The sequence below is a fragment of the Chenopodium quinoa genome, unplaced genomic scaffold (assembly GCF_001683475.1).
Source record: "Chenopodium quinoa cultivar QQ74 unplaced genomic scaffold, ASM168347v1, whole genome shotgun sequence".
In the NCBI taxonomy this organism is placed as follows: domain Eukaryota; kingdom Viridiplantae; phylum Streptophyta; class Magnoliopsida; order Caryophyllales; family Amaranthaceae; genus Chenopodium; species Chenopodium quinoa.
The window spans coordinates 937,155-959,236 of record NW_018742684.1 but is presented as its reverse complement, the minus strand read 5'-3'; the positions used below and the strand labels follow the sequence as shown (position 1 = coordinate 959,236).

The 22,082-nt window shown below is 35.0% G+C and overlaps 2 protein-coding genes across 3 annotated transcripts; both read right to left on the bottom strand.

Annotated features, from left to right (window-relative positions):
- Positions 1 to 8,369: 8,369 nt before the first annotated feature.
- LOC110722637 lies at positions 8,370 to 12,972 on the bottom strand. 2 transcript variants are annotated; one of them, XR_002511619.1, is made up of 5 exons: positions 12,409 to 12,972; positions 11,319 to 11,595; positions 11,136 to 11,210; positions 9,432 to 9,488; positions 8,370 to 9,199 (listed from the first exon to the last, which is right to left on the bottom strand). XR_002511619.1 is itself a non-coding variant. In XM_021901909.1 (4 exons), the coding sequence occupies exons 2-4, from the start codon at positions 11,517 to 11,519 to the stop codon at positions 10,887 to 10,889; spliced, it is 408 nt and encodes a 135-aa protein (XP_021757601.1). In that variant the 5' UTR covers positions 11,520 to 11,595; positions 12,409 to 12,972; the 3' UTR covers positions 10,803 to 10,886. The 2 variants fall into 2 exon arrangements, 1 of the variants encoding a protein (XP_021757601.1); XM_021901909.1 differs by lacking the exons at positions 8,370 to 9,199; positions 9,432 to 9,488 and adding an exon at positions 10,803 to 11,018.
- Positions 12,973 to 14,357: 1,385 nt separating this feature from the next.
- On the bottom strand, positions 14,358 to 21,209 carry LOC110722636 (BTB/POZ domain-containing protein POB1-like). Its single transcript, XM_021901907.1, has 6 exons — positions 20,657 to 21,209; positions 16,951 to 17,078; positions 16,676 to 16,797; positions 16,522 to 16,585; positions 15,691 to 15,970; positions 14,358 to 15,470 (listed from the first exon to the last, which is right to left on the bottom strand). Exons 1-6 carry the CDS (start codon positions 20,932 to 20,934, stop codon positions 14,657 to 14,659), a joined length of 1,686 nt encoding a protein of 561 aa, XP_021757599.1. The 5' UTR covers positions 20,935 to 21,209; the 3' UTR covers positions 14,358 to 14,656.
- Between the last annotated feature and the right edge of the window lie 873 nt (positions 21,210 to 22,082).

Below are 22,082 nucleotides of genomic sequence, written 5' to 3'. Positions count from 1 at the left end.
ATTGCTCTCCATAGAAAATGTTGGAGCTTAGGAGGGCCCCTCATCTTAAAAACTGATCTCTACAGGTGATCATTGTTTCCCCTAGAAACTCATCATTGCCACCCCCCTTAGCTAACCAATACCCTGACTTAACATAGTATGTACCATTCTTAGCCAAATACCAAAACATCCCATCCTTTAGCACCATTTGAGACAAAGGTACTGCAAGGTTCAAAGCTTGAGTCTCTGAGTCAACAAGCCCCCTTATTTTATCCTCGTCCCATTCATCAAATCCCTCCTAAATAAGTTCCTGTACCAACATGGAAACATATTATCGTCCCCACTGGCAAGCAATTGGGGAGTGATATATCATACTTGTATTGATTAAAGTTCAGATTTCACTTGGCAAAAGGAATATTCTAAGGATTGTAATTCATTAATAAAATTATTTCAATTTTCCATATATATAAACTTGCATATGTTCAATAATAAATGATTGGGTTTTTCTAAGCTATACCCCTAAGGTATTCGAGTTTCTAAGGTGTACCCATGCTTTTTTAAGTTTCTAAGTTGTGCCCTTCAACTCCTTATCAATACTAAAATGTACCCTTATTAGTTGTTTAAAAGTTATTTGAGAGTGTGATTTCATGGCTTTAGTTTTCATTATTTGGGTTGCGGTGGCTAAGATTTCTTTCTCCTACCATTTCCTTACCTTTTATCATCTTTCTATTAAATTTATAGTTAACTTTAGGTGACGTGGAAGTCCCAAGGAGGGTACCATTCATTAATGGTAGGGAGTTGAGGAGCACAACTTAGAAACTTGAAAAAGCATGGGTACACTTTAGAAACTCGAATACCTTAAGGGTATAGCTTAGAAAAACCCTAAATGATTTTTACACTACACAATTTCAACCCAAAAAAAAGTTGTTCAAAGCTAGGAGTTAGCTATCAGCAATTGTTGAGGACAACAGTAGCACCAACAGACGAACAATTGGCAGCTTTGGAGGTTGATTTTCCAGCGACGAGCAATACTTGAAATCAGAGAAAATAAATTAAGATTTGTCCTAATTCTTAACCCACATCTATTCATCATAACTACATTAAGATGCAATTGAAAGTACAGGGCTAGTGGTTACAGGATTACAGCATGATAAAATGGAACATGATCGTCTGATCACTGTCCTGAAAGACAACATGTACATAAATCAGGACTAATTCTTCATTAATTTGATAGCATTTTCTAAATCGCCCTTATTCCTGTTATCCCTATTATCAAAAGAAGGGAGGGGTATAGTTAGAGACTTAGGGAGGGAGGGCGGTTATTGAGAGCTTTATATTTAACCTTGGAGTGTTACAATTATGGATCTAAGGAGGAAGAAAAGAGAAGAGGGAATGTGCTGCCATTGAAGAGCTTGAAGAAGCTTGGAGGAAGAGAGAGAAAATGAGAGTATATTCAATAGGAAGAAATGTTAGAATTCCAATATACTATTACATCAATACTACTTATGCTATTAATACAACTAAGTACATCAGCTAAGGAATACGAGTAACCAACTACTTTATAATCCAATGTGTATATTCTAACATCCCCACTCAAACTGGAATGGGTGAAACAACCATTACAATAATAGAGCTAAGTAAAGGGGAATAGTGATGCATGTAATTTTTTTGTAACAAACATATTTAATAAATTAGCATCTATCAATTTTAAAGCAAGTAAGCAACAAATTAAACTTTTTTAACGAGTATAACTTTCTTACTTAAGTGTTGATCATTTTATATGTTTCTCATTTTTAGCAGATCTTATATCTGGTTATGAATCTAGCCATTAGTGGATCCGCAAAAATTCCGTACACTCTTCATTACGAACTACGAAGCTGCGGTGGTGTGAATTCATGTGCCCAACGTGGTATTGTTGTTGGCCTGAGTTTCCTAATTTGGTTAGGTATTATAACTTCATTTGTCCTTAATTTTGCCAAATTACGTGGTGGTCGAGTGAACGGTAATTAGTTGGGTGTATTTCTTATTGTAAAATTCTAACTCGTACGTGGAGTTGTTTTAACGACTAGTCTACTCGTATTATTATAACTACAAGCATGTACTTCTTTAATGTACTAGTAATATTATTTGCAAGCCTCAACAATATAATTAAAGTATGCATATCAATAATTATAAATTTTACAAGTATAACCGAAAGATTTATATGTGCTCCAAAAATGATATTATTATTCTTGGCATATTGTCAACAATTTTTGTAATACTAGTCGTGGGAGCGCGCGCCTCTCTAATTTTGTACACCTAAATTTGTAGATGTGTTTTTGCACATTGGCTTGGTAAGATTTTTCAATTAGTAAGATTTTTTATTGTGTGTGAATTAGATTAAGTTAAATTGAGTTAACCAAACAAAAGGCCCTTTAATTTTCAGTGTTTTTACCGTTTGAGTACTCATATTTTTTTTTTAGTTTAATATACTATATATTATATATTATATATTGCACATCTATAAACGTACAAATTGTTTTCGCATGTCTCATTGTTGATGGGGTAAGACCTTAATTTTTTAAAAATTATGACTATGTTTTGTAATTTTAGCTTAGTATGCATGTAATTTTATTTTATTTATTTTTTTTTTTTTTGTTCTTGATGAGTACACAAAGTAAATTAAGACAAAAAAAGTAAATTAGGAAAAAAAATGTAATAGTATAAAGTACTACATACTTTGTAACAAACAAATTTAATTAATTAGCATCTATCAGTTTTAAAGCAAGTAAGCAACAAACTTTTTTAACAAGAGTTTTACAAAATACGAGTATAACTTTCTTACTTAGGTGTTGATCATTTTATATGTTTCTCATTTTTTATGGATCTTATATTTGGTTATGAATCTTGCCATTTGTGAATCTTGCCATTTGTGGATCCGCAACAATTTCGTACACTCTTCGTTACGAACTATGAAGCTGTGGTGGTATGAATTCATGTGCCCAATATGGCATTGCAGTTGGCCTGAGTTTCCTAATTTGGTTAGGTATTATAACTTCATTTGTCCTTAATTGTGCCAAATTACGTGCTCAACGAGTCAATGGTAATTAGTTGGGTGTATTTCTTATTGTAAAAGTCTAACTTGTACGTGGAGCTGTTTTAACGGCTAGCTATCTTGTTTATTCTTGTCCTCATAATATTATAACTACATGCATGTACTTCTTTAATGTACTAGTAATATTATTTGCAAGCCTCGACTATAAATTAAAGTATGCAAATCAATAATTATAAATTTTACAAGTATGAACGAAAGATTTATATGTGCTCCAAAAATTGTAATACCCCATATTTTTATACGTATTTTATTTTAAATATGTATTTTGTAAAAGTATTTAAATAATTCTAATGTTTTAATTATGGCATTTTAATTACTTATTCTAAATAAGTTTGGAAATATTTTATAAAAAGGAAAGTTTATTTAATTAATTATTTAATAAAAGTTGGGGTTTATTTTAGGAAAGTTTTATTTTAACAAAGTTTTATTAGGAAATGGATTAGGAAAGGGTAAATAAGGAAAGTTTAGGTAAGGAGGGTTTGTAGAGAAAGAAGGTATAAATATTCAACATTTGGGCAAATTAAACTTTGCCCAAGAGTGGAGAAAACCCAAGGTGAATTTCTCTCCCTTCTCCTTTATTATTCTTTCTTTCTTTATTTCCCCTTCCCCTTGTTTTCGGCCTCACCACTGCCGGCCATCACCACCACCGGTGGGCCGTCGGCCACCAGCAACACCAGCCGGCTGGCAGCAGCCGGCAGTGGCGCCGGTCTGCTGTCGGCAGCCCCCTTTTCGAAAAAAAAAATTGTCTTTTGTTTTTAATTTTGCTTTGATCCTAAATCTAATTGTTAAATATGAGTTTTATGATTAAAATTTTGATGTTTGATTATACTCCCTCCGTCCCCTTTTGATAATCCCTTATGAGCTTTTTTCACGGGAATTAATAAAGACAAATAAGAATAGCAAAAGTACATTGAATAAGTGAATTGACATTGGGTATGCAAAAAAGTAGAAAGAGAAAGTAATAAAAGTGCATGGGAAAAGAAAATTTACATGGGAAATTTAAATTTGCACAAATATTGTTACAAATTGGAGGGAATTTTGGTAAAAAATTAATATCAATGGTTGTTGGAAAAAGCAAATGGGGTGAACATTTTGGGACTAAATTTTGCCCATAAGAGACTATCAAAAGGGAACGGAGGAAGTATTAAGTATGTAATTTAATTTTCAGATTTTAATTTTAATTAAAAAGCCCCAATTTTGAAACCATAGATTCATAAATTGTTGATTACTGAAAAAATAAGATTTAGGGTGATTCAAACCTTTAATTTAAGTGCTCTAAAGTATAATTACAGCAAGTTTTCATTAGTATAAATGCTGAAATTTTTGGTAGTATGCTAAAAAGTAAAGTTTCTTTAAGAAATTTTAATTACCCATTATTTGGGATTAAAGTATGAGGTTTTAAATAAAATTTCAGCATGTTTTTAATTAATTTTGGGTGGTTTTAAAAGAGTATATATTGCTGGAAATTTGTAAGGAGTGGATATTAATGCCTTTTTATGATTTTGGTTTGTAGGAGAATTCCAATTAAGTGATTTCGCTTAGTCGTGGCGATTTTAAGATCATATTCAAGGTCCGTTCGCGTACTTAGCATATTTGTGGTGATGTAGTAGCATGCTTGGTTTGATTAATTAAATTACAAGTAGTATCATGCTAAGATTTGTGTTTGGAATTATGATTTTGATGTTGGTGATTAAATTGTGAAGCATCATTTTATTTGTGATGGATTATGGATTGGAAAATTATACTTTGGCATGTTTTATATGAACTACACTTCTATTTATGGCATGTTAGAATACATATTTAATTTGGTTTAGAATATTGAGAAAGAATTTTATTATAATTCATATAATTTTTATGAATGCTTAAAGCATGGGAAAGGAGCTATGTAAGTGTCTATGTACACGAGGAATAAATTGAATGTTGGTGCCTTAGTGCACTTAAGGTATTTTTAACACTGAAGGATAGGATTTGCGGCGCTTTATGCGTTTAAGGTGTCTTTGACACCGAGGTAGATTTAAAAAGGGTTCAACATTAGATATTATATGATCACTAATTATTCAAGAATTAAATTGGTACATTGTGTGTTTGGATAATTATTGTGGATTTTCTGCATGATTATAGTTAAGAGTCATCACCAAGTCTAATAAAATGTAAATAACGTAAAGTGAAAGAGATTACGCACCAAAACTCTTGGAAAGTATATACCTTGAGTATAAACACATGAGGGGAGTTATGGGGTTTTATGTTTAACCATAACTTCTACTGGAGTACAGGACGCTGTACATTCCTTTTTATTTATTATTATGCGTAGGAATTCCGCCACTTACGACTAGTTATTTGATGCTAGCATGGTTAGCTCCCGTGTTAGAAACCCCAAACTATTGGGGAAGGTTGGTTGGGAAACCCGTTCGATGCGTAATCAAATGCTAAATAAATTATTAGTGACTAGTTAGAAAGTTTTGTTGAATATTGCATGCTTGTGTACAGGTTCATTGAGGTAAGCATGTGTTTTGCTAGGTGAAAGCATGTTAGTGTGTTTACATACGCTTATGTACTCAGTTTTGCTGATTGTGTGTTTGTGTGCTTATTGGCCTTGTCTTTACCTTGGCCCTATGATGACCCATTTTTAATGGAGAGTAGTGGGAACAAGTAGAGATAAGTTTTTTAGGTATTGAAGCATATTCATGAAGGGGCATGAGTGAAGAGCGATTTATGCTAGTTTCCATTAGTTTATGATGTGTTTAATGTTTTGATTACTTATGATATTATTATGTGTGGGACTAACGCAAAGTTTTGAATTCGGTTTGGTTTTATTAAGGGCTTACGATGGTTCCAAGTTGTAGGTTAATTATATTTTACTTCGTTTGACTTTGGTTTGACTTTACTTTCGTTGATTGACTTTTCAAGTTGACTTGTTTTGAATAGTTTTTAAAATTTAGTCTTCCATTGTGTATCTTTGATAATTGCCTTAGTCGTTTTCACGGTGGCGGTAATGTCTTAGATTTTCCAAATTCAATTTTTTAAAGAGTAAAACAGGTATTTTTAAAAGAAAGGAATTTCTTGGGTGTTACACATATTGTCAACAATTTTTGTAATACAAGTTGTGGGAGCGCGTGTCTCTCGAATTTTGTACACGTAAATTTGTAGTTGTGTTTTTGCACCTTGGCTTGGTAAGATTTTTCAATTTGTAAGATTGTGTATAGTGTGTGAATTGGATTAAGTTAAATTGGGTTAACTAAACAAAAGGGCCTTCAATTTTCAGTTTTTTCACCATTTGAGTACTCATATATTTTTTTCACCGTTTGAGTACTCAATCCTAAATTCCGGCCAAATTAATTAAATACATTAAATAAATAGAGTCCCTTGGGTTAAGAATAAAGCCCCTTGAGTTAACTTAACTAACATTAACAACTAAGCACGCTTATCAGTGTAGTTGAATTGCATAGACCACAAAATTTGCGGCACTACAACTTATCTTCCCCTGTTCACTCTTTTCTTCTTTTGAAGTGTGTCAATGAGGTCGTGAGGGGTTGAATAGGAAGAAGAAGAAGAAAAAAAAAAAGCTTGGATTGTAGTTAAATTTGGGGGAAAAGACAACATTTTTAATTAAGACCTTAGTAAAAATTGTTCCTCCCCAAACACTGGTTACGACAAAACCCAAAATTGCAGGAGTCTTATATGTGGTGATGGCAGTTTGTGGTTGTTGGTACATTATGGACGGTGGGAGATGGATTACCATGATGTCGCAATTTCAACGTATGGTTATTTAATTGGATTAATTCGCGGATGGATTAGGTTTTTGTCTTCGTCGTTCGTCAATTTAGAGCTTTGTCTTTCGTAGATAGCTAAGAATTTTTCTTGTTATTTGGTAATTTAATTCATCAAAATTGTGTTTGTAGGATTTATATTAATGTTAGTTTCATACAAAAATGATCAAAATTCAACAAAACTAATGCCAACAAATCACAAGCTACTTAATCCCCCCCCACCCCCCCCCCCCCCCCCCCCCCCCCCCCAAAAAAAAAAAAAAAAAAAAAAAAAAAAAAAAAAAAAAACCAATCACAAGCTAAAACTGACCTTTGGTTGTAGATCACCATGAGAAGCTCACCAGAACTAACAATTAATGCAGGTTGGTTTTTGCTTTAGAATATTTTTTTTTTTTAAGATAAAATAATTAAGGGTTTTTCTACATAGAACCCCCAAGATTTTGCGTTTTCTATATTGTGCTCTCCTAAATCCAAACTTCTACATGGTACCCACAAATTTAATTAACTTAATCAGTTTTAACCTTCTTTAAAATTAATGTTAAATACTCTTAATTGACTACTAACTATGGTTAGCAATATTTTTATTTTTTTTCCTTTTCTTTAAAAAAAGTGGTTAGCGATAAGATTATTTGGCAATACTACCTTCCCCAAACTCGCGTGTAATGACCCTCTTCCCCAAACTCACATGTAATGACCTTCCTCATTCTTATTTCTTAAACTTCTGCAACAAGTCAACAATCCAAAACCATAACCAATTCATTTCCCTGCAACCTTTTTGTGGGCACCTTGTAGAAATTTGAATTTAGGAGGGCACAACATAAAAAACGCAAAACCTTGGGGGTACTATGTAGAAAAACCCAATAATTAATTTTTAATTACCTTGAGTCAACGGTGAGTTAGAGGGAGGTTAGTTGGCCGGAATTTGGATTAGAGTACTCAAATAGAGGAAAAAAAAAATGAGTATCCAAAGAGTGAAAAAAGTAAGAAGTGAGGGCCTAATTATGTAGTTAACTCATTTTAATTGCAAGAAGTCAGGAGCTAATCGGTGAAAGTATAAATGCATTAAAATGTGATTGAGCATTTTTAAAAAAATCCTCTAAATCGTTTCTCCTTCCTTTATTTCCCAAAAACCCTCTCTCTCTCTCTCTCTCTCTCTCTCTCTCTCTCTCTCTCTCTCTCTCTCTCTCTCTCTCTCTCTCTCTCTCTCTCGTTCTTAGAATCTAGCATGAATCTACCTTAAGGTTGAATTTTTTTGTTTAGAATGTATTATTAATTAATCAATCTGAATTTCTATGCAAAGTATCTCATTATACCTTATAAATCTTAAAATTTAGTTGATTTTAAATCAAACCTGTATAAAAAAGATATAATTTCTCTACAAACAACAATCAACTTGAATTTCTACACAAAGTATCTCACTATAACTTATACATGTTTTTTTTTCCTTTTTTTTTTGGTTTTAAATGTATTATTAATCATTTAATCAACTTGATATTAACCTCTTTTCTCACCAAAAAAAAAAAAAAAAAAAAAAAAAAAATTCATATAATCTCAAGAACAAAGATATAATTTCTTTACTAACTACACAGTTCACATATTGAAGTTGAAAACAAGTAGTAGTATACATTTTGATCATATATTCACTTATATGCTCTTGCATTACTTCATAATTTACCTATCTAATTCTATCAATTTCTACAATCTAAAGCCATAAATTAAATACTACTCGTACTACAAATGAAATTAAAACCCATAATTTCAACCCATTACTACTCTGCCTATAACACCACCACCATCTCACACATGTTTGATCTACCATCCTAGAGTTGCTAGAGTACTGATGGTTATATCCTTGTCTTCTTGGCGCCTCTAAGCACGTGCTCCACTCTTACAAGATTACCATATATACATGAGGACATGATTTATGCCACATAGAACAATGGACTTGGAACTTGTAAATAACAGCAATCCAGTTTCATCTCCACCACAAAGAAAGAGATCATAATGGAAAACAATCATATATGTTGAGTGCTTAAACTTAATCACTTCATATGCAGGTAACATGAACCCAATAAGATATTAACCTCACCATGGCTAAACTCCGCATGATATGTCGTAGGAAATGTGATTACAACTTTCCCAGGCTTTTGCACAGCCATATAAACAGGGACACCATGTTATAACAGAACACTAGGGGGGAATAGAGTTGTTTTTTCCCAGCAGTACATCAAACGCTCCATCTTCTACATCAGTTGACAAAATATCCTCATGGTATACATGTATGTTCTCGCGCAACCTTCTCAAACTGCAAAGCCGCATTGCCAGGTATCCCATACCAAGTTTTAGGAGCCCCACAATGCTGATAATTAATACGGCCATCAGAAAAAGAGGAGTAAATGAATAAGAATTTCCACCATAAAGCTTGACTTTACAAAATATGAAGTACATTTTTCACAGTTCCAGAATGATATATGTAAAGCATAGGATCGGTCACTCCTTGTAAAATGGTATAAAGGTATCGGTAATTAAAATGACCCAAAAATTAAAACATAACTAAAGTATCATAATTTACAATAGGTAGTTCTGCATACCAGGATGATAGCTGCTTCTAGAAGCCGCGAAATAGATTAGGAAAGTCGAGAGAGTTTCTGAAATAAATGAACAGGTAATTTCACTTTAACAGATACAATGTAGTAAAATTAGCAGACACAATAAACCACAAAGATATTATGCAGCTATACAGATCGAATGGAGCTAAAATAAAAACCACAAAGATATTATGCAGCTATACAGATCGAATGGAGCTAAAATAAATCACAATATATGCATGAAATGCAACACAAAATTCATCTAAACACTCCTACTTCACGTAAATGTGTGAAAGTAGGATGACCAAAGCAGGTAATAATCTCATCGAGCTTGAGCTTGTAAAAAATGGTGGTTTTAACAGCTGCATCGAGACCCAAGAATCCTAATTTCCTACTTCACAAAAGGCAGCTAAACAGCTTAGTCAATGTAAGCCCCATATATCTCCCCTTGAACAAGTCAATAACTTGCAAGTTCTACATTCACTGATTCAGTAAAAATCCATGTATCAACATTTGACATCAAGATCTAATAAATAAATCAGGCTCATCTGCAAAATTAGAAGCAGGCACCAAAGATCATCCAGAATTCTGATTATATCACCCAAACTAACATTGCCCATAACATCCTTAATACTTATTCTTGTTTGATTCAGTAATTGAATTCCCCAAACTAGTCAAACAACCTCAACATTATTATAACATCATACTAGTACAATCAAAAGTAACCTCAAACCAAAAATAAGAAATCAAAAACCCTAGCAGAGAAAAAAAAAATTGAGGAACACCATTGATGTGGTAGATAATCACATAATAAAGGTCGACTCAAGAAAATCATAAGCAAAATAATCAAACCTCAGATTATATATTTTATTATTGAAACCCAACCCAAAAAATAATTTACCTGCACAATTTTCATCAAAATTTCAATGCTAATCACATAATCATTACTGAAAAGCATCAATTAGACATAGGTGAAGATCGAATGCTCAATGAAAGCAAACTGGTAATGAAAACATAGCATAAAATGGTTGACACCGGTGCTCTGTCTTCAACTCTGTTATCGTGATCACCAGAGAGCTCTGTCAATGATTAAATATAAATTAAAGATATTAGGTTATCATATGGAGAAGTAGACAGGAAATAAGGACTATCTTAAGGAATAGAGAGAGCATCCACGGAGGAAGGAGGGCAAAAAAAAAAAAGGATTATCGCCACTTTCCACCCATGCTTCTTCTGTGTGGCTTTCTTTTTCCATGCTCTATTAGCACGGATGACAATGTCATCCCTTATCAGGCCCAATTTTGAAGGCTAATATATCTGATGTTGATTATTGGTCTTGTTTTCATTTTCCACCATGTCAAAGAGAGTAAAAAATAGAAAGTAGAAAGAGATAGCATTTCATTTCATCACCAAGAGTTTTTTTTATTACATTACAAGTGAAGACGGCTTCTTATATAACTAATGATATATATGCGCAAATTTACGAGCTGTATGAACATATGATGCCAATACGCCGAACAGAAGAATCCAGAAATAAATAATGACTGCACAGTATTGGGCTGGTCTATGTTTGATCTTGGGGAGTACAATCTAAAAAAAAAAAAGAATCTTGCATCAATACATATAGCTTAAAGAAAATTAAAATACAAACTTACTATAGTCACTGCATATCAAACATCTGAAAGAAAATCAAAGATAACTACTTACATAGCGTAAGAAGACAGTAGCAGCTATAGCAGAAACAACTCCAAGAAAAATATGAAGACCGTATTTTGCTGCCGTCTGCAAATAAGAACAATGTTCTAGTGTAAAGCATGAAACTGATTTTTGATACAACTATCATTTGTCCACATATCTTATATTAAATTAAAACCATTAAACTAAATGTACCTTTCCAACTTCACAAGAGATGAGCAATGAAAAAATTACGCTCAGTAAGCAAGATGCTATAGAAAACACCCCTCCTTCTGCAACCAATCGTTGATACTCGACCTCTTCAACAATTTGGTCAGATTCAGAACATTGGCTCACTTGGCAAACATTCAAGTCCGAATCTGTACCTAAACTACCACTTTCTATTTCTAAACTCATGTTTGTTTTGTTTTTCTTCTAGCTTTCCTTAAGGTCTAACAGATGGCCGTGGAAATGTTGATGCCTGACTTGAAACCTACACAATCAAATTTATTCTTCAATGAATATAACTGACATTTTTGATAATATGTTCAGTGAACTATACTATTCAATATCAACACCCAACACCCACCCTATATATTTCCCCTTTTTTCTCAATTTCTCTCAAAAGAACTAACTCAACTAAGCATAATTCCTGTGTACAAAAAAATACTTCGTATATATTGGTTGGAGCATTAATGATGTATGCTAAACGAGATTTGGGAGTTACAAAGGAAATTCGTACAGAGGTATGCAATGAAGCAATGCTAATACTAGCAAAAAGTAATAGTAATTTCAGTTGTGAATTTAGCATGAATATTACCCTAAAACGAGGAGATGTATACAATTGTTCGATTTAAACTCATAGCTTTTGCTCAGATAGTAACATTCAGATTCAATAATCATCTTAGAAATCGAAAATTATAAGCAGTAGTTCAATAATCCCTCTTAGAAATCGAAAATTATCAGCAATAGTTTAATAATCCCTCTTAGAAATTATAAATTATAAGCAATAGTTCAATAATCCCTCTTAGAAATAAAATATTATAAGCAATAGATCAATAATCCCACTTAGAAATCGAAAATTATAAGCAATATTTCAATAATCCCACTTAGAAATCGAAAATTGTAAGCAATAGGTTCAATGATCAATAATTGTATACATTTTGTAAGCTGAAATTTGAACAATGCATGAATGGTACTATAAAAAAAAAACAGTAAATCCAAGACAACTAATGAAAGGAGTATACTTGTTGAGTAATTATAAGCAATAATCAACAATAATGAAAATTGGAAGATAATTAATTACCTCAGAAGCAGATTGAATGGAGAAGAAAAGAGTTTCGGACCATAACGGTTTCTTCCTAATTTTTTTTCAAAGAATTTGAACAACATTAAATTCTTGTGGGATAACCTAGTGTTTTCCTCCATTTCCAGTTTTGCTACAACACTTTTTTTTTTTTTTTTTTTTTTTTTGCTGAAATTGGAAATTTGGAATCTTTTATACTCGCAAGAGAAATGCTGTTGGCGTTTGGTTGGTAGAGGGGAAAAGGAAAGACTTAGGCCTATTCTCTTAATTTAAGTTTAATTCATTTCAATTCAGTTCGGTTCTAATTCAGCTCAATTCAGTAAATGAGCATCTTTTCAACTTAGGGGCCGTTTGGTTGGGGGTATTCAGGAAAGGGAATGGGAATCAACTGTCCTGATTCCTTTTGTTGTTGTTTGTTAAGCACTTTTAATCATTCCCTTTAACCTCTCCATTACCCCAAATCCTTCCAACTTCATTCCCCACCCCTCCCTAGACTTTTCCATTCCCTTTCCCTACCCACCTTCACACCACCACATCACCACCTTCACACCTACCAACACCACCAGAAAAACCAGCCCTAACCACCACCGCCCCTCCCCCGACCACCGCCAACCCTCCCCCGAGCCTCGCCGCCCTCCCCTCCCCCGAAAAAATTCCGGCGAACCTGTTCAGTTCAGCCCCTCCGTTGACAAATTGCAAGATTTCCTTCACTCCAATCCCACTGGTAACCCTTAATATCTAAATTCATCTACAAATTCATATTCAATTTATTAGTTTAATTTTCTGCCATTATTGTTTGAATTCAGAGGCATTTTTAGTTTAATTTTTCAGGAAACTAATCAATTTAATTGATTGACCGATTAACGTAGTATCACGAAAAGTTGGAAAATCAAACTTGGAATTAAAATGTATAATTGGTGGATTAATTGATTTAATCTAAGAAATTGTTAGGCTATTGAATTGGATTGATGTGTAAGCTTTTATTGTGTGAAGGAGTGAGGTGGTGTTGGGCGGCGATTTTCTGGGTCAAGGAAGATTGGGGCTTGGGGTGGTTTTTTCGGGGGAGGGGAGGGCGGCGAGGCTCGGGGGAGGGGCGGCGGTGGTCGGGGGAGGGGCGGCGGTGTTCTGGGCTGGTTTTCCGGTGGTGTTGGTAGGTGTGAAGGTGGTGATATGGTGGTGTGAAGGTGGTTGGACGGGTGACCTTTCATTCATTCCATTCCTTTGTTATTCAAAACAAACAACACCCTAAAATTGGGGGATTTTCATTCCATTCCTTGTCTTTCCCTTTGTCCATTCCATTCCGATTTCCCCGTGCGAGCCAAACGGCCCCTTAATTTAACTTCAATTCAGTTCCTAATTTCCTTCTCTCATAAACAGTCCAATTCAGCTCAACCCTTACTCCTTAACTTACCGTAGGTTGTTTGTTCTATTTTAAATAAATAGGATGGTCAAGGTAGTTAGAAAATTGGTCAAGCTAAATTAATTATCTCTATCCAAGGGATTTGGCTTATAAGCAACAATCCGCTGATGAAGTGATGATTCAACCAAAAAATGAAACCAGGTTTTAATGGTCATGTTTGGGGTATAAAATTGATTCACTACATGAAAATGAGTATTACCTTTGGCAGTCTAAAATTTTGGGAACAATACCAAAAAGATTAATGCCACAAAACTCTCCTTGGTATAGTAATAAGTTGAATCGGTGCAACAAACTACTGTATAAAAACTTTAATGCTGGTCAAAGTGCAATTAGATCAAGATCCGTAACATGAATCCACCTATAATCACCATCACCTTTTCCCAAACCTATTGAATATCCATCTAAGGGTCATCCTTTGACGCTGAGCTAGGTTGCTACAGAGTAACAGAGGACCACAACATTGACAACATCAAAATACACAAAGAAGCACCATTCATCATTTTTCAACATATGCACAAGATAAATCAAATAGGAGCATGAAACGACATTTATTTCGCTATGACAAGCATTATCAAAGAGGATAATAACTTCATAACATGATTTACTGACAGTAAGTTGTTACAGTGCCATAGAAATAGAATACCAACTGCACCACCAGTTATAGCTGTTAGTGACCGTTTTTTCCTTCTATTTTGGTTTCTAGCAAAGCAAACTAAGCCATCCTAATATAACTTCTCCATATATAATATGCGACTATATACAGGTAATAAATAAAGCAAATTCATCTTCCCTTGTTGGGCATCCAAGTATCTAACTAGCATCCAGTGACTATTGCCTAATTGTCAGCTCTGCCTTGAGATGCAATACGCCATTGATGAAGAACTGGCTATCCTCCGCCATAAACGAGGTCCATGGCGTACCAAACAAGTTTCTGTACCCAACTGCCTTCCCTCCTGTGAAAGTGTAATTCCCTCGATATTTGGAAACAAACTCATCAGCAGGCTTTTGTCTAGCAGAAAATTCATAATCCACAGCAAACGATACAGAACCCTTCTCCTGCATGCCCAAGAACAGACCAAAGCAATGAAAGGAGCTCTGCTGATCCATATTACAGTGGGCAGAGAGGAAAAACCCCTGTCCACCGAGATGGAAAGCCTGGGAATACACCCGACCTGATGGAAAGAGGTTCTGGCATTCCTCTTTCCTCAAATCCAAGTACACTATACACTGCGGTCGTGGTAGTTCAAACTCTATCACCTTCACTGGGCGATATTTGTAAGCCCGCTCAATATAACGGTGACCAGAAGTGTTAGCCTCATCTGCGAGCAGGGCTCGCTGACGATAAGGTGGCTCGGCCTTGAAAAAAAGTGCTTCCGACACCAGCTTGGAGGAGAGCTCTGGATCTAGGTCATTGCATGTCATGACTTTCCTTAGCTTCCTGCATGTCATGTGCGGAAAACGGATCAATCGGCAGAGTCGAGTGCCAAGTACCTTTCGTCGCTCCTCCAACTTCGAGTAATGGGTTCTAGCCCACTTCACTGCAAAATCATAAACAGCGTCTTCAGAAGCAACCTGGAGATCATCACTGCACAACACTGCCTCGATTCCAGCAAGAGGGAGGTCCATTACCTCTGACTGAAATCTGGTAAACAAATGGACGGTCAATTATTACTCACGCAAAAGCTAATAACCTACAACAATTACAAAAGCAAAAAAGCATGGACTAATTGCAAGAGCTAGTGGCCGATTGAATGGAATTAATAAATTTGTGGCAATTAATGTAGGAACAGCAAAATATCTATTTTCTCTTCATCTTTTATTTGGGAAAAGGATGAGAAATTCAGATTTTCAGGTAAGCATACTTAGTCATGTCCTTGAACCGTAATGCAAGAAACTCCTTGGCAGCATCGGTCAATGGTTTGACTGCATCAGCCATCAAGACACTTGAGGGAAGGTCCAAATATAACAAAGCTACATCAGACGTCATAGGAAAATTGCGCAACATCCGGCTGCAGTATCTCATGCATGAAGCAACTTCAAATTTGTCAGCGGCCATCAGAACATCTAGTATACCAGGTGGAGTGTTGGTTTGTAAAGTATTGCTGTACATAAAATTTAGGAGATCCATAAGCGCAGCTTCCTCTGCTCCACAAAAAAAAAGGGAGTTTCATAAGTTAATAATTCCAAGCTCAGTCAAAAAGATATTTTAAACACTATGCTTGGACATCTGTAGTGAATAAAGAGGGGAAAAAAAGGGGGGGGGGGGGGGGATTAAATAATGGAGGTGAGGGTGGGCAGGTAAAGGGAATGCTTGTGTTTTCGATCCAACACTGGAAGGATTTGGTGATAAAAGGTAAGGCTAACGTATCCCTTCCCTTTCCCAAGACATACTTAAACAAGGTAAGAACGGAAGATGAATCCCTCACCCTCTTCCCATACTTTCCATCCAAATTACCCTATCTAACACACCATCAGTTTATCAACAAGAAAAATGAATCAGCAATACAGATCATTTTGATGAGGATAATGACAAGAAAAACTAAATTCAAGCAAAATGGCCCTTGTGACAGAATTCAAAAGGAGAACGGAATCATTTACTACCGTGCAAGGCATCCATCTTCATCCACTTATACGGAGTATCTAATAATGGATTAAGAAAAAGATTCCAAACAGGTGATTCCATCTGTACTTACCAGAGGCATGAATACGTAAAGTCACGTGTCGCTGCTCAGATTCCCTCATCCCATTTGAAAATAACTACAGAAGAAGTGTCAAACAATCAGAAACATGATACTAATTTTAAGATGGCATAAATAAAGACTGTGTCATACAAGCTGAGATTATCACCTTATAAAAAAAAGGACTCTTGGCAGCTAAAATTGGAGAGCTTATGTGAATAGTCTTCACTGGAAGAACTACTGAACAATCCATGTTCAAGGGAGAATCACTATTTTGCAGAGTCTCATCACCTACAAGATTTTAACACAGATCAAAATTATGCAGAGAATAAAGCAAATGAAAAGATATAAAAATATATATATGTGAGCATGGAAACACAGAACGATGTAACATTGTAATTCAAATAATTTCCAGAATGTGGAATAGATAAATCAGTATCACACCATCAATAATCGGTGACTCTTCTAGCATAGCCACTGCTTCCCCTTCTAAACTTTCATAGGCAACACCATCAGGGTCTGGCATATTGCAGTTCAAAATCTGATCATCAGGCTGCAGAATAATATCTGCACCTGCACGTAATGTTTAATCAGTGCTGTCAGCAAATAATCATGGCAACCAAAATAAAAACTTTATGACCCCCAACAAAAACAAAAGGTGAAATAGCCTAGTTTTATATACCAAAAACCCAAGAGTAAACTGAACAAATACTTGAAAAGCATCAATGAATATAAAAAAATAAATTAAAATAAATATATTAAACAAATAAAAAATAAAATAAAACCTATATATAATATCAGAGAAACAAAGATAAAGCCTCCTTCCACAAAATCCTTACAGATGAGTTTTCCTACATTTCACTACTCATGGAATTACAAATAGTAAATGATTACAGAATAATTAGAATTCACTTTAAAATCAAAGTATCCGTTTTAGGATAATCTGATGCAATTACAGGCATAGAAGCTGAGCTGGAAGAATCAAGCATGAAAATAGCTGAGGTGGAGCAAGATGAGTTGGTATGCAACAGTGAAAAAGCAGCTGGAGAGGAGAAAGGAAAAGAATTGACAGCTGTCCAAGAGAAGGGAATGAGCACTGAAATTGAGGAGAATAATTCTGAGAATAGTACTGAAAGTTGTATTTTTGTTTTCTAGCTGAGTTGTCCAATTACTAGCCGTTATGTTATTTTGTCCTTTGTAAGCTGAGCTTATCAGCAATCTTCAAGGCTATTTAAGCCAAATCTCCTGTAAAAATGATTATGCTTAATGAATGAAATCACTCCTCTTTCCTGACTATTCTCTCTCTCTCTAAAAACTCTCTAATTGTGTTGCATCAATTATTTCCACCAAAACCGCCCTGCTTTCCTTTGGCTGGTTTAAGTCTCCATTTTGCCTTGCAAAATCAGACTTGTTTTTTCTAGAGCTATCATAATCCTTTCCCAATCTAGCACCAACTTCTTTTCTAGCTTCTAATAAGGTATGAAATCATTCAAACTATGAAGATAAACTCAAAGTTGTTTCTTCTTTATCTTATAGTTGTGTCATAATAGAAATCAATTTTTTCATGTTAAAGGGCTAGATAACTCAAGGTTTTTTTTTTTTTTTTTTTTTTGGGGGGGGGGGGGGTTCTCTTGAATTGCCACTTGGTTGAATATAAGGCAAAAACCTGATATGGCTCAAGTCCTGGACTTTATTCCACTCAATATTGGGTATCACTTGGTCTGGCTGTTGCTTCAAAAGGTATTCACTCACATATGACATATGCCCACTCCAACCAAGATCTATAAAGATGATTAATTGATGACTAATTCCAGATGCTAAGCATAAGTAGGCAGGGAACCCTAAGAGCTGCTTCATAAACCCAGTTGCTAATTTGCTATATCCAACTATTTAGAATTTGGCCATTAAATAAAGAAGCTCTGAGTAGGAAATAAGGAATTTGCCCAGGAATGTTGCTATTCTGTCTTTCATGTCACTACTCTAATAGTTATGCCCTAGCAACATCTCATACATAGTTGAGAGTACTTGAGACAACACATTCTAATCTACTAAAATACACCTAAGTAAGAGAAGAGCAATGTGCTCCAACTTTTTGATTCAACCATTCAAGCAAGACATGAGATCACTTCCAGGGGCGTTTGCTTAGGTTTATTTAAGAAAGGGAAAGGCAATCAACTACCATAACTTCCTTTATTATTGTTTGTTGGACCAATTTACTGATCACCTTTACCCCTTTTTCCCCGACTTTCTTCTACCATGATTCCCCCACAACAACCCCCCCCCCCCCCTCAAAGGAACCAGCCTAACCAACTTAACTACCAATTGACCACCCCCCCCCCCCTCCCCCTCAAAGGAACCAGCCTAACCAACTTAACTACCAATTGACCACCCCCCCCCCCCCTCCCCTTCAAAGGAACCAGCCTAACCAACTTAACTACCAATTGACCACCCCCCCACCCTCAAAGGAACCAGCCTAACCAACTTAACTACCAATTGACCACCCCCCCTCAAAGGAACCAGCCTAACCAACTTAACTACCAATTGACCACCCACCCCCCCCCCGAAGAAACCAGCCTAACCAACTTAACTACCAATTGACCACCCAAAAAACTCCACCCATAACCAGAACTTCCTTTGACCGCCACCAAAAGTTCATTAAACGACACCAGAACCGCCCTTATCACTGCCAGAACTTCCTTAGCCGCCGCCGTCTGCTGGAACCGCCCAACCATCGAAAAATCCAGCCAACCACTTGCAAACTACCCCAACTCACCAACCATAAAAAAAAAAACCCACAACCTTCAAAAACACCCGATCCACCACGAACCACCACCCAACCATCACTAAAAATATAACCCACCCACCATAATCATCCCCTCACATTGAAACCATACCCAACCCACCGCAAACCACCATTCCACCATGACCCAATCCTCCCAAGTTCACCTAAACCACCAAAAAAAGAAAAAAAAAAAAAAAATACTTTGATTGATTGATTGAACTCGCTGGAAACCGCCCCAATAACAACAAAAACTACTCTAACTATTAAAAATTTACTCCACTTACTCTAAAACCAACCAAAAACAAGTTGTGGAGTGACAATGGTGGTGGTTATGGAGAAGAGTGGTGGTGGTGGTGGTTGACCTTCTCTCCCTTTGCTTGTAAGAAAATAAAAATAAAAATAATTAATTAATTAAAAAAAGACATTAGGGAATAGGGAGTGGCTATCATTTTCCCTTCTCTCCCTTTCCCCTTTACAAACAATCGCCCCCTTATAGTGTTGTTATACCAAGACCCTTGGATTTCAAGCTAACATATATTAGTTTGGTTTCGAGCTAAATATCCCAATAACATTAAACTAAAGATCCAATAATTTTGCATATAGTTTATAAGTTTTCAGATAAATTCTAAACACACAGGTGTCTTCAGCAAAGTAACAGCACAAATATCCATATAGTTAGAGGTTAAGTGCTCGAGCTAGATAAATTTTCCACAATAATGAGAATTGGGGAAGAATCAAACAGAAACTAAAGATATACCAAAATCTTGGTCATCCTAGTGAAAACCACAATAAAAAAAATAAATAAAACAACTCATTAGATAAAAGTATAAAACTACATTTACATGCAACTCAAAGCACCATTTGATACTACTACAGCAGAAAACCCAAATCACGCGTTTAAAAGTAGCTAAAATTACCAATAGCTAGTTAGTAATCCCCAATTTAATAATCAAGTTCTCTTCTTAAGGCAATTCACACAGACTAAGTATATCATGAAGCATAGTCAAGGCATTGGTTTCCAAAGCTAACATATACTTTCATACTAGTTTGATACTTAATTTCGAATTGGAGGGAGAATACTATATGGGCGAAATTACGAAATATGATCTTAAACCAATGGTAATCAGAAAATCAAAACTTGATTTCTATTCAAAAAAATCCTACTAATAATTACCTTTGCAATCAAATTAATTCGCCAATAATAGTAAACAAAAACCCTAATTATTTATGCATCAATCAACACTAAAAGCCACAATTACAATCGTATTAAAAACTAACAATCAAAAAATACAACTCAAAAGCACAAATTAATGAAATAAATCAAAAGAAATTGAAAATAAATCAAGAAAATTATAGAGAAAAAACAACCCAGGTTCTTTTTTGATATCATCTCTCCTACGCTTCCGATTCTTAGCCCAATCAGCAATGGTGGTGCAACCATCATCGTCGGATTTGACATCAGGCAAATCAGGAACAATCTCAACCTTAAAAATCCGGTCGGAAAAATTACTATCATTGAAAGCAAACCCAAAATCAGATTCCGAGCTTGAAGATTGCAGATCATCATTAGTTGCGCTACTAGTACTGCCACCCGATTTGATGATTGCAATTCTGGAATTGGCTAATTCCATATTCGACTGTTTCATCACTTTCCCAGAAACCCTAACCCCCAAATTTTGATTCTGGGAAACGAACCCTAATTGAAAACGTAGTACTCGTAACTGAGTAAGTGATCACAGTTATTGTGTGACGCGTAAGTTATTAGAGTGACACCATCTTAAGTACGAAGTATTAGCCTATTAGGTTTTCAGTTACCACTGAATATGGAAAACTTTTGCGCAGTTGGAGTGTTAAATTGATTTGGGGGATTTCGTACAGAAAATGAGTTGTTTCAATTTTTGGATTTTGGAAATTTGGATTTTGGAAATCGGGTAGGGCCAGCCCGTTGTATAAAATTTTGTGTACAAATTCGCAAAATAAGTATCCCGGGAGATATTATTAGTCGCCAAAAAAAACATATACTACGTAAATATTATCAGGTTAAAATGGGTTTTATGGCTTTTAACCGTTTGAATTTGAGTTTTGAACTAAAATTATATACGAAGTATTTATGTTTGCTCAACCGTGCACTTTTTATAGATCGGACCATCGGAACAATTATTGATAATCACCTCTATATAAGTATGATACTCTCTCACTCTCTTTGTTTGTTTAGTATCCTAATTTAATTGAACACGTATGCTAACACATAATTTTGATCAATAGTGTACTCTATAAACTTATCCATACTTGTAAATCCATACATTTTAAAAAGTTTAAAAAAGCTCCTATGAATAGCGTGCAGACATGTATTTGCATATTTTTAAAAATATTTGTTTACTTATTCGTCTTTATTAATGTTAATTGCATCTTTTTTGAACTCTTAAATAGTGTGCAATTATTTATACACCGACTCTAAAATTATTTTCTTACATATTTTCTATCGTTACTGTGCCAACAACTAAATTTGTGAAATAAGACCAAAAAGAAAAGGCCGACAGGTTAAGGCGCGCACATTAACTGCCCTAGTTATATTAATGTTTATTATTCGAAAACTATACATGTAGACTTCTTCAACAACTACTCACATATGACTATATGCTTTTTTAAAAAAAAAATTAATACATATGTATAAATCATTAACATTGGTGGAATTCGCTTGATAGTACAAAAGGTCAAGGTGAGACACTTTTTAAAAACAAGAGGGAGTAATCTAGCACTTCCCTACATCTTCATGTCATTAATTTACTTGATG

Excerpts from the sequence above, each read along its gene's own strand:
- LOC110722637 (XM_021901909.1), bottom strand. The coding sequence starts at position 11,519 with ATGAGTTTAGAAATAGAAAGTGGTAGTTTAGGTACAGATTCGGACTTG. Across the intron at positions 11,211-11,318 it reads TCTCTTGTGAAGTTGGAAAG|ACGGCAGCAAAATACGGTCT; the intron begins GTACATTTAGTT and ends TCTTATTTGCAG. Across the intron at positions 11,019-11,135 it reads CTACTGTCTTCTTACGCTAT|ATTGTACTCCCCAAGATCAA; the intron begins GTAAGTAGTTAT and ends TTTTTTTTTTAG.
- LOC110722636 (XM_021901907.1), bottom strand. The coding sequence starts at position 20,934 with ATGAAACAGTCGAATATGGAATTAGCCAATTCCAGAATTGCAATCATC. Across the intron at positions 16,798-16,950 it reads AGAGTCACCGATTATTGATG|GTGATGAGACTCTGCAAAAT; the intron begins GTGTGATACTGA and ends AAAATCTTGTAG. Across the intron at positions 15,971-16,521 it reads TTTACGTATTCATGCCTCTG|AGGAAGCTGCGCTTATGGAT; the intron begins GTAAGTACAGAT and ends TTTGTGGAGCAG.